The sequence below is a fragment of the Eutrema salsugineum genome, unplaced genomic scaffold, assembly GCF_000478725.1.
Source record: "Eutrema salsugineum unplaced genomic scaffold, Eutsalg1_0 scaffold_14, whole genome shotgun sequence".
NCBI lineage: Eukaryota > Viridiplantae > Streptophyta > Magnoliopsida > Brassicales > Brassicaceae > Eutrema > Eutrema salsugineum.
This window is the reverse complement of record NW_006256877.1, coordinates 4,947,200-4,959,682: the sequence shown is the minus strand read 5'-3', so window position 1 is coordinate 4,959,682 and position 12,483 is coordinate 4,947,200. Positions and strand designations below refer to the sequence as shown.

The window sequence follows — 12,483 nt, the reverse complement described above, 5'->3', positions numbered from 1 at the left end:
AGCTCTGAAGAACAAGATCTCGTCGTTTAAACAGCAACCTGGTGAAGCCTTCTGCGAAGCTTGGGAGAGGTACAAGGAGTACCAAAGAGAGTGCCCTCACCATGTGTTCTCTGATGAGCAGATTCTGTCAACCTTTTATGATGGTGTCAACTGGGATTACAGGAATGCTTTGAATGCAGCTAGCAACGGCGATTTGCTTATGAGTTGATTGAAAACTTAGCTGCAAGCTCCAGCAACAAATCCCAAGAGTATGACAGGTCTAGCAAAGCAGTTCATAGTGTGGAGTTGAGCAAGATCGATGAGCTTACAGCAAAGGTGAATCTGTTGTTGAGAGAGAACCAGAGATCTGTGCATTTTGCTGATGAGGTTGGTGATGCACCTCTTGCTCAAGAGTTTGTAGATGCAGAGAATAATGATCAGATGGAGGTAAATTTCGTGAATGGACAAGGGTATGTGCAGAATCGCAGCTTCAACAACTTCAAAAGCCACCCGAATTTATCCTACAGAAGCAACAATGTTGAGAACCCTCAGGATCAGGTCTATCCGCAGCAAGGAGTGCAGAATCAGTCAGGATTTCAGAAGAACTTCTCCAGCAACTTCCAAGGAAAGCAGTTCATCACCAATCAGAATCGGTTGCAAGGTGGAAATCAGCAGAAGTTGCCATTCACAAGTCTGCAGCCTTCTTCGAGTTCCTCAAATAACTCGCAAGATGAGTTGAAAAACTTGATGCAACAGCTGCTGGTTAATCAGCAAAAGTCTTCCATGGAGATTAATGCCAAAGTGACACCATGTACAATGATTTGAATGGCAAGTATGAAGCAGTGTGGACTCATGTGAAGAAGTTAGATGTTCAGGTAGCTCAGACTGCAGAAGCTGTGAAGAGATCACCTGGAACTCTCCCCGGAAAAGGTGAAAACCCCAGGAATGAGTTTGTGAATGCTATTGAGCTGAGAAGTGGGTCGACTCTACATGCTGCACCAACAAGCTCTGTGAGGAAGGAAAAGGACGTGGAGCACCTGCTCCAAGAAGAGGAACCAGCTCATGATGTAAAAAAGACGAAGGAGCACTCTTTCCCCATCGGAGCACCTGCTCTAAAATCGAGAGCACCTGCTCCAGACGTAGATTTGACGATGGAGCACCCTGAGCCAACGAGGGAGCACCTGCTCCAGCCACCTGCTCCAGCAAACATTCCTGCAAGAGTTTACACGCCTAAGATACCTTACCCAGTTCCACCAAAGAAGTCTCGCAAGGACTTAGAGGAGGCAAAGTGCAGGGAGATGCTGAAGGATTTGACTGTAAAACTCCCTCTAGTTGATGCTTTTCAGATGATACCAGCCCTTAAAAGATACATGAAGGGGCTAGTGTCTGGGAAAGCTGTTGAGGAAGAGAGTGTCATGATGGTTTCGAAGGAGTGCAGTGCTATGCTTCAGAACAAAGTGCTGAAGAAGAGAAGTGATCCAGGAAGGTTTGTTCTCTCAGTCAGGATTGGGAGTGTGCTGTTTGCAAGGTCTCTCTGCGATCTGGGTTCAAGTGTGAATCTGACGCCTTACTCTGTAGCCAAGCGATTGGGTTACACCAGATTCAAACCGACGAAAATCTCGCTGGTATTCGCTGATAGATTAACCAAATTCCCTGTTGGTATACTTGAGGATCTGCATGTTCAGATAGGTGATACACTCATTCCAGCAGATTTTGTGGTTCTGGAGGTTGATGAAGAACCCAAGGATCCTTTGATATTGGGTCGATCCTTCTTATGCACAGCTGGTGCAATCATAGATGTGAAAGGAGGAGTGATAGATCTCCAGCTGGGAGATATGGTGGTGCGATTTGAGATGAATAAACTCCTCAAGAAACCAATGCTGGACGGACAGACATTTGTCATAGATGATGGTTCAGACATTGCTGAAGAGGTTGCTGAAGAGGTTTTAGCCATTGATCCTTTGGAAGTTGCACTCACAAAAGCCGAAGGAGAACATGGGTATTTGAGTGAGGAAGCTGATGGATTTGCAAAGATGCTGAATGCAAGCACGAGGATGCAAAGACTGGTGGCGTACATGAGTTTAGAAGGCAAGGAGAGCTCACCTGCAGAAAAAGCCAATGGAGCACCTGCTCCGAATCCTGGAGCACCTGCTCCCGAAGGCTTGATTGATGGACCTTGGAGCGAATTGAGAGCTCCGAATCTTGAGCTCAAACCCCTTCCTGTGGGGCTCAGGTACGCGTTTCTAGGACCCAATTCGACATACCATGTGATAGTGAACTCTGAATTGAACAATGTAGAGATTGCCTTGCTTCGTTGTGAACTTAGAAAGTATAGGAAAGCTCTACGATATTCACTAAATGACATTCCAGGGATTTCTCCTGATCTTTGCATGCATAGAATACATCTAGAAGATGAATCAATGACTTTTGTAGAACATCAGAGGAAGTTAAACCCGAATCTACAAGATATTGTAAAGAAAAAGATAATGAAACTTCTAGAAGCTGGTGTGATCTATGTGATTTCAGATAGTAATTGGGTTAGTCCGGTTCATGTAGTTCCTAAGAAATGTGGCATCACTGTGATAAAATATGATAGGAATGAATTGATACCAACTAGAACTGTTACTGGGCATCGAATGTGCATAGATTACAGGAAATTGAATGCTGCAACTCGCAAAGATCATTTTCCTTTACCATTTATCGATCAGATACTTGAACGCTTGGCTAACCATCCTTACTACTGTTTCTTAGATGGTTATTCAGGTTTCTTTCAGATCCCAATCCACCCGGACGACCAGGAGAAGACGACATTCACATGTCCTTATGGCACCTTTGCATATCGCAGAATGCCATTTGGCTTGTGTAATGCTCCAGCAACATTCCAACGCTGCATGATGTCGATTTTCACTGACCTGATTGAAGACATAATGGAAGTTTTCATGGACGATTTTTCTGTCTATGGAAGCTCCTTTCATGTCTGTTTGTCTAATCTGTGCAGGGTCTTGCAGCGGTGTGAGGAGAAGCATCTGGTGCTTAACTGGGAGAAATGCCATTTCATGGTGAGAGATGGGATCGTGCTGGGACACAAAATCTCAGAGAAAGGGATCGAGGTGGGCAGGGCAAAGATCGAGGTGATGATGAGTCTGCAGCCACCAACATCAGTCAAGGGGGTTCGCAGTTTTCTGGGCCATGCAGGTTTTTACAGACGCTTCATCAAAGATTTCTCGAAGATTGCCAGACCACTGACGCAGCTGCTGTGCAAGGATGTGAAATTCGAGTTTGATGATGCATGTTTGGAGGCATTTCATGCTATCAAAGGAGCTCTAGTCAGCGCTCCTATTGTCCAGCCACCAGATTGGGAACTTCCTTTTGAGGTGATGATCGATGCTAGTGATTATGCAGTGGGCGCAGTGCTGGGACAGAGGAAAGAAAAGAGGCTCCATGTCATCTATTATGCCAGCCGAACACTCGACGAAGCTCAGTGCAGATATGCCACAACCGAAAAGGAGCTTCTTGCAGTGGTTTATGTTTTTGAGAAGTTCAGGTCCTACCTTGTTGGGTCAAAAGTTGTTGTTCACACAGACCATGCAGCTCTGAAATACCTGTTGACGAAAAAGGATGCCAAGCCAAGGCTCCTTCGATGGATCATTTTGCTGCAGGAGTTTGATTTGGAGATTAAAGACAAAAAAGGGATTGATAATGGTGTTGCAGACCACTTGTCGAGGCTGAAGATAGATGATGACATTCCACTAAATGACAGCCTTCCTGATGAACAAGTTTACGACATAGATGTTTCTGGGTTCGACGAGCACCTGCTCCCCACCGGAGCACCTGCTCTGACGAGTTTTTGCAACCAAGTTGACATAGATCGGCATTCTGGTTTCCCATGGTTTGGAGAGATTGCAAATTACCTTGCTGCAGAGCAGGAACCTGCAGGTTTTGTGGGAAACAAAAAGAAGAAGTTTCTGAAGGATGTGAAGCACTACTTTTGGGATGAGCCTTATTTATACAGGCATTGCTCTGATGGAATCTTCATAAGATGTGAAGCTGATGGAATCTTCATAAGTTGCTTATGAGTTGATTGAGAACTTAGCTGCAAGCTCCAGCAACAAATCCCAAGAGTATGACAGGTCTAGCAAAGCAGTTCATAGTGTGGAGTTGAGCAAGATCGATGAGCTTACAGCAAAGGTGAATCTGCTGTTGAGAGAGAACCAGAGATCTGTGCATTTTGCTGATGAGGTTGGTGATGCACCTCTTGCTCAAGAGTTTGTAGATGCAGAGAATAATGATCAGATGGAGGTAAATTTCGTGAATGGACAAGGGTATGTGCAGAATCGCAGCTTCAACAACTTCAAAAGCCACCCGAATTTATCCTACAGAAGCAACAATGTTGAGAACCCTCAGGATCAGGTCTATCCGCAGCAAGGAGTGCAGAATCAGTCAGGATTTCAGAAGAACTTCTCCAGCAACTTCCAAGGAAAGCAGTTCATCACCAATCAGAATCGGTTGCAAGGTGGAAATCAGCAGAAGTTGCCATTCACAAGTCTGCAGCCTTCTTCGAGTTCCTCAAATAACTCGCAAGATGAGTTGAAAAACTTGATGCAACAGCTGCTGGTTAATCAGCAAAAGTCTTCCATGGAGATTAATGCCAAAGTGACACCATGTACAATGATTTGAATGGCAAGTATGAAGCAGTGTGGACTCATGTGAAGAAGTTGGATGTTCAGGTAGCTCAGACTGCAGAAGCTGTGAAGAGATCACCTGGAATTCTCCCTGGAAAAGATGAAAACCCCAGGAATGAGTTTGTGAATGCTATTGAGCTGAGAAGTGGGAAGACTCTACATGCTGCACCAAAAAGCTCTGTGAGGAAGGAAAAGGACGTGGAGCACCTGCTCCAAGAAGAGGAACCAGCTCATGATGTAAAAAAGACGAAGGAGCACTCTTTCCCCATCGGAGCACCTGCTCTAAAATCGGGAGCACCTGCTCCAGACGTAGATTTGACGATGGAGCACCCTGAGCCAACGAGGGAGCACCTGCTCCAGCCACCTGCTCCAGCAAACATTCCTGCAAGAGTTTACACGCCTAAGATACCTTACCCAGTTCCACCAAAGAAGTCTCGCAAGGACTTAGAGGAGGCAAAGTGCAGGGAGATGCTGAAGGATTTGACTGTAAAACTCCCTCTAGTTGATGCTTTTCAGATGATACCAGCCCTTAAAAGATATATGAAGGGGTTAGTGTCTGGGAAAGCTGTTGAGGAAGAGAGTGTCATGATGGTTTCGAAGGAGTGCAGTGCTATGCTTCAGAACAAAGTGCTGAAGAAGAGAAGTGATCCAGGAAGGTTTGTTCTCTCAGTCAGGATTGGGAATGTGCTGTTTGCAAGGTCTCTCTGCGATCTTGGTTCAAGTGTGAATCTGACGCCTTACTCTGTAGCCAAGCGATTGGGTTACACCAGATTCAAACCGACGAAAATCTCGCTGGTATTCGCTGATAGATTAACCAAATTCCCTGTTGGTATACACGAGGATCTGGATGTTCAGATAGGTGATACACTCATTCCAGCAGATTTTGTGGTTCTGGAGGTTGATGAAGAACCCAAGGATCCTTTGATATTGGGTCGATCCTTCTTATGCACAGCTGGTGCAATCATAGATGTGAAAGGAGGAGTGATACATCTCCAGCTGGGAGATATGGTGGTGCGATTTGAGATGAATAAACTCCTCAAGAAACCAATGCTGGACGGACAGACATTTGTCATAGATGATGGTTCAGACATTGCTGAAGAGGTTGCTGAAGAGGTTTTAGCCATTGATCCTTTGGAAGTTGCACTCACAAAAGCCGAAGGAGAACATGGGTATTTGAGTGAGGAAGCTGATGGATTTGCAAAGATGCTGAATGCAAGCACGAGGATGCAAAGACTGGTGGCGTACATGAGTTTAGAAGGCAAGGAGAGCTCACCTGCAGAAAAAGCCGATGGAGCACCTGCTCCGAATCCTGGAGCACCTGCTCCCGACGGCTTGATTGATGGACCTTGGAGCGAATTGAGAGCTCCGAAGCTTGAGCTCAAACCCCTTCCTGTGGGGCTCAGGTACGCGTTTCTAGGACCCAATTCGACATACCCTGTGATAGTGAACTCTGAATTGAACAATGTAGAGATTGCCTTGCTTCTTTGTGAACTTAGAAAGTATAGGAAAGCTCTACGATATTCACTAAATGACATTCCAGGGATTTCTCCTGATCTTTGCATGCATAGAATACATCTAGAAGATGAATCAATGACTTCTGTAGAACATCAGAGGAGGTTAAACCCGAATCTACAAGATATTGTAAAGAAAGAGAGAATGAAACTTCTAGAAGCTGGTGTGATCTATGTGATTTCAGATAGTAATTGGGTTAGTCCGGTTCATGTAGTTCCTAAGAAATGTGGCATCACTGTGATAAAATATGATAGGAATGAATTGATACCAACTAGAACTGTTACTGGGCATCGAATGTGCATAGATTACAGGAAATTGAATGCTGCAACTCGCAAAGATCATTTTCCTTTACCATTTATCGATCAGATGCTTGAACGCTTGGCTAACCATCCTTACTACTGTTTCTTAGATGGTTATTCAGGTTTCTTTCAGATCCCAATCCACCCGGACGACCAGGAGAAGACGACATTCACATGTCCTTATGGCACCTTTGCATATCGCAGAATGCCATTTGGCTTGTGTAATGCTCCAGCAACATTCCAACGCTGCATGATGTCGATTTTCACTGACCTGATTGAAGACATAATGGAAGTTTTCATGGACGATTTTTCTGTCTATGGAAGCTCCTTTTATGTCTGTTTGTCTAATCTGTGCAGGGTCTTGCAGCGGTGTGAGGAGAAGCATCTGGTGCTTAACTGGGAGAAATGCCATTTCATGGTGAGAGATGGGATCGTGCTGGGACACAAAATCTCAGAGAAAGGGATCGAGGTGGACAGGGAAAAGATCGAGGTGATGATGAGTCTGCAGCCACCAACATCAGTCAAGGGGGTTCGCAGTTTTCTGGGCCATGCAGGTTTTTACAAACGCTTCATCAAAGATTTCTCGAAGATTGCCAGACCACTGACGCAGCTGCTGTGCAAGGATGTGAAATTCGAGTTTGATGATGCATGTTTGGAGGCATTTCATGCTATCAAAGGAGCTCTAGTCAGCGCTCCTATTGTCCAGCCACCAGATTGGGAACTTCCTTTTGAGGTGATGATCGATGCTAGTGATTATGCAGTGGGCGCAGTGCTGGGACAGAGGAAAGAAAAGAGGCTCCATGTCATCTATTATGCCAGCCGAACACTCGACGAAGCTCAGTGCAGATATGCCACAACCGAAAAGGAGCTTCTTGAAGTGGTTTATGTTTTTGAGAAGTTCAGGTCCTACCTTGTTGGGTCAAAAGTTGTTGTTCACACAGACCATGCAGCTCTGAAATACCTGTTGACGAAAAAGGATGCCAAGCCAAGGCTCCTTCGATGGATCCTTTTGCTGCAGGAGTTTGATTTGGAGATTAAAGACAAAAAAGGGATTGATAATGGTGTTGCAGACCACTTGTCAAGGCTGAAGATAGATGATGACATTCCACTAAATGACAGCCTTCCTGATGAACAAGTTTACGACATAGATGTTTCTGGGTTCGACGAGCACCTGCTCCCCACCGGAGCACCTGCTCTGACGAGTTTTTGCAACCAAGTTGACATAGATCGGCATTCTGGTTTCCCATGGTTTGGAGAGATTGCAAATTACCTTGCTGCAGAGCAGGAACCTGCAGGTTTTGTGGGAAACAAAAAGAAGAAGTTTCTGAAGGATGTGAAGCACTACTTTTGGGATGAGTCTTATTTATACAGGCATTGCTCTGATGGAATCTTCATAAGATGTGAAGCTGATGAGGAGATACCAGGAGTGTTGTTTCATTGCCATGGATCCTCTTATGCAGGCCACTTCGCCACTTTCAAGACTGTGTCAAAAATTCTCCAAGCTGGGTATTGGTGGCCAACGATGTTCCGAGATGCAGCGAGTTTTATCTCCAGATGTGACACATGTCAGAGACAGGGAAACATTAGCAGGAGGAATGAGATGCCTCAGAATTTCATCTTGGAAGTGGAGATTTTCGATGTGTGGGGTATAGACTTCATGGGGCCTTTTCCATCATCTTATGGGAATGAGTATATTCTGGTGGCAGTTGACTATGTGTCAAAGTGGGTGGAAGCTCTGGCTAGTCCCACAAATGACGCAAAGGTGGTTTTAAAGATGTTCAAATCTGTCATTTTTCCCAGGTTTGATGTGCCGCGAGTGGTGATTAGCGATGGAGGCTCTCACTTCATCAACAAAGTCTTTGAAAACTTGTTGAAGAAGAATGGTGTAAGGCATAAGGTGGCAACCCCATACCATCCTCAGACGAGTGGGCAAGTTGAGGTTTCCAACAGGGAAATCAAGAACATTCTGCAGAAGACTGTGAGCACCACAAGGAAGGATTGGGCAGTGAAGCTTGATGATGCTCTTTGGGCATACAGAACAGCTTACAAAACACCTTTGGGGACTACACCATTCCACTTGGTGTATGGAAAAGCATGTCATCTTCCAGTGGAACTTGAGTACAAAGCTGCTTGGGCAGTGAAGCTGCTGAATTTCGATGCAAAGAGTGCTCAGGAGAGGAGAGTAATGCAGTTGCATGAGCTGGAGGAAATTAGGCACCTGGCCTATGAAAACTTGAAGATTTACAAAGAGAGGACAAAAGCTTTTCATGACAGGAGGATCCTCAACAGAAGCTTTGCACCAAACGATCAGGTATTGCTCTTTAACTCTAGATTGAAATTGTTTCCAGGGAAGCTGAGATCGAGATGGTCTGGACAATTCACCATCAAGGAGGTTCGACCATATGGAGCTGTAATGTTGCTGGACACTAAAGGAGGCGAGTTTGTTGTCAATGGACAGAGGTTGAAACCATACCTTGCTGGTCCAAATATCGCAGAAGGTGAATCAGTCACCTTAAGCGATCCTCCTCAAGCCTGAATGGCTTTCCAAGTCAAGCTAATGACTTAAAACAAGCGCTTGATGGGAGGCAACCCACCGGTAAGAGTCTCTAACTTTGTGTCTTTTATTCTTAGCTACTAACTTTGTTTTTAGATTCTTTGTTTTCAAAAAAAAAAAAAAAAAAAAAAGAAACAGGTAAGAATTTGTTCAACGTGGAAGAGAAGATGTGAGGAAGAAGAAGGAAGAGCACCCAACCGGAGCACCTGCTCCATCTGCTGGGTTGGTTGCTCAAAGCGTAAAAACTGACGAAAGAGCACTCCCCTCCCCAGTCGGAGCACCTGCTCCACAGGGTGCTCACCACGTAAAAAGTTACGAAGGAGCAACCCAAGGGAAACTGGAGCACCTGCTCCGGCACCTGCTCCAGACGAACAAAAGACGAGGGAGCACCCAACTCTGTTCCAGAGCACCTGCTCCGCCAGGGTGCTCTACATGTGCGAACCAGGTAAGTTTTCTGGGCACTTCTCTAGCTTATTTTCACACTGGGGACGGTGTGAAGTAAGTCCGGGGGAGGGATGTCCCTTGTACTTCTTTCTTTTGCTTTCTTCCTTTTAGTACTTTCTTTGAGTCAGTTTTTTAGTTTGTTTGTTTGAGTCATTTAGTTTCTTTGAGTCAGTTGGTTATATGAGTCAAGTCAAAGCTTGTGAGAATTAAGACCAATTCTATGATGATTTCAGACCATTTGTGAATCTTGACCATCTTTTTTTAGTGATTATTACTGCAGAATCATCTAGATCGACTAATGGAAAATCCAAAGACAAAGCAGTAGACTAGAGGAGCCCAAAATTCTTGACTAATCCATTGAACCTGAGCTAATTTCCCAGCTCTTCATTTTCCTCATCGATCAGGTTAGTGCTCATAGGGCTTGACTCCTCATTCTTACCTGACAAACAAAGACCTGTGTGATAGATTTGGTATTCCTCTCTCATGTTCTAAGCATTGTTTCAGGCTGTTTCTTAAAAAAAAATAAATGACAAAAGGCAGAAAAGATTGAAATGATTTTCTTTTAGAAGTAAAGGGTTAGAAAAATTTCCTAGGATCCCATTATTTACTTCTAAAGTGGAATGATCACACAAGGGATGTAAGCGAGGGGTAGGAAAATTTCCTGTGACCCCATTATTCGCCTACACCTTTGATATATAATGAGGGGACAAACCGGGGATTCGGTGGCAATCACCATCAATACTCGCGTCTTCGAACCTTGTTATATGTGCCGGAAAAAAAAAAAAAACGAAACAGCTTGAAAAGTGAATAAGTTCGGGGGAGAGGAAAGGTACTTTTGTGTAGTATGGTCAATTTGTTAAGGTATAAGTATGGGAACGAGTCTAGAAGGTCCTTAGCACTAGTTTTATCGATGAGACTCAGCAATGATGGGACATGGATGATGTTATGAAATTGAGGGACTAATCTGGAAAGTTGCAGCGTCTACGGAGAAGTACATGGAGGTTAGATTTTTGATTGATTTTGCAGCAGATTGTCACATGCCTTGGTCAGGTTTACGGTCTTTTGAGTTTTGCGAGTTCCCAGCTTTATCCAGTCATTCTTTTGGAGTTGAATTTGAGTTTGTTTGAGGACAAACAAGGATTCAAGTTCGGGGGAGTTGATGAGTGGAGATTTTGACTCATTCTAACTTGTGTTTACTGATTGTTTTAGGAGTTTTTGGAGTCTTTTCAGGAAGTTTCAGGTGATTTAGAGGCCTTATCAGAGGATTGGAGTGTTTAGGAGGCATTGGAGCAAAAAGAGATGAATTTGAGCAATAAGGAGCTATTTCACACGCTTTTGGAGAAATCATCCGCGGAGCACCTGCTCCCGGTTTGGACCCTTCGTGGAGCACCTGTGCCAAACGGGAGAAAAATAAGGAAAACATCTTTACCTAATCTCAAGCCGCGTGAAACGAATAAAAAGAGTCCAAGCCGCCTATCTTTTCTTCTACGCTTTCTTTTTACAGTTTCCTGAACCATAGAGTTTTTACTTGTAAGCTTTTGGGAGAAAAAATCTGCTACACTTTGAGAAGAACTCTGAACCCTATTATCTCCTGCGATTTTAATCCATGAATTTCTTTTCATCTGTTGTTGTGTTTCTTTTCTCCATGTCTGAGTAGATCTCTTAGCTAGATTAAAGCGTTCAAAGGATTTCGTGAGTTAAAGGATTAGATACAAATAGGGCTTGATATCTATTGTCTTCACCATTGTTAGACTTAATGCTTAGGTTGAATTGATCACTCAATCTGCGATTTTAGGTTAATCTATTCATCAAAAGTGTAATAGGTTGCTAGAATAAACATTGGTGAGCAATTTGTCCTTAGCCAACGACAGTTGAAGTTAAGGCAAATCGTGAACAGATCAAACCTGCGTTCAAACGACAGTTTAGGATTTAGGTTGTTAGACAAAGTTATCGAGATCACGACAGTGGATCGATAAGCTTTTCTGTTTGAGTTCGAGACTTGCGTTACACTTGTGTCCTGAATAGTCATCTGGTTCTTATCTCTGAAATTCCTGCGAATTGCTTTGGTCTAGTGCTTGTTTTAATTTGAATTTAAATCGTTGTTTGCCATTCTGTTTACTTTTTAGTTTTCGCAACAAACCATCTTTCGTCTTAGCTTTAATTCAATCCTCGCAAAGTCATAGAGTAACATTGGTCCTCTGGATTCCGAATCCTTTATATTACAATTACATCACTGTTCTATTGCAGTAGAAACTAGGAGTACATCCAGTGTGAATCATGCTTACAACCTCTATGACTACAACCGGTACATGGCGGAGCTGAGACAGATAAAGCCTGACCTTGCTGACTATTTGGAAGAAGCCGATGTCTCTCTTTGGTCCCGAGTTCATTTTGTTGGAGACAGATACAATATTAAGACTAGCAATGTTGCAGAGTCTATAAATGCTGCACTTAAGAAGGCCCGTGGCTATCCCATTTCATTCCTCTTGGATTTCATACGAGAGAAACTCGGTCGGTGGTTTTTAAAACGCAGAGAGGATGCTTTGAGTCTCACAACACATAATACTCGGGGAGTGGAGTATTTGCTGCCGATTCGTGGACATTATGCAGATGCAATGGAGGTGGACCGAATTGACACTTGGAGATACTATGTGAAAGGAGGAACCAGGAATTGTATTTTTGATTTGGAACATGGAATGTGTGAATGTGGTTTGTTTTATATCGAGAAGATCCCATGTTCAAATGCTATTGCAGCTTCATTAGCCGGTGGGATAGCTGTGGATTCCCTTGTATGTCCGACTTACTCAAAAAACTACTTGTTTGCCGCATACTCTGCCAACATATATCCCCAAATTTCAGAGGTCCAAAGAGGCCCAACATCAATATGTCTGACCCAGACATTCGCCGTGCACCAGGCAGACGGAAGAAGTCTCGGTGGCAATCATGGCTAGAAACTGCTAGGAGGAAAAGCAAGAAGCCAAGGAAGCTGCACAAAGTATACAACTGCTCCCAA

The 12,483-nt window shown here is 44.0% G+C and overlaps 1 protein-coding gene and 1 non-coding gene across 2 annotated transcripts; one reads left to right on the top strand and one right to left on the bottom strand.

Annotated features, from left to right (window-relative positions):
* LOC112088706 lies at positions 1-108 on the bottom strand. The gene has a single exon (XR_002900651.1). It is a non-coding gene; the product is annotated as a small nucleolar RNA R71 (small nucleolar RNA).
* An 11,671-nt stretch (positions 109-11,779) lies between these two features.
* LOC112088389 lies at positions 11,780-12,421 on the top strand. Its single transcript, XM_024158655.1, has one exon. It carries the CDS (start codon positions 11,780-11,782, stop codon positions 12,419-12,421), a length of 642 nt encoding a protein of 213 aa, XP_024014423.1.
* Positions 12,422-12,483: the final 62 nt, after the last annotated feature.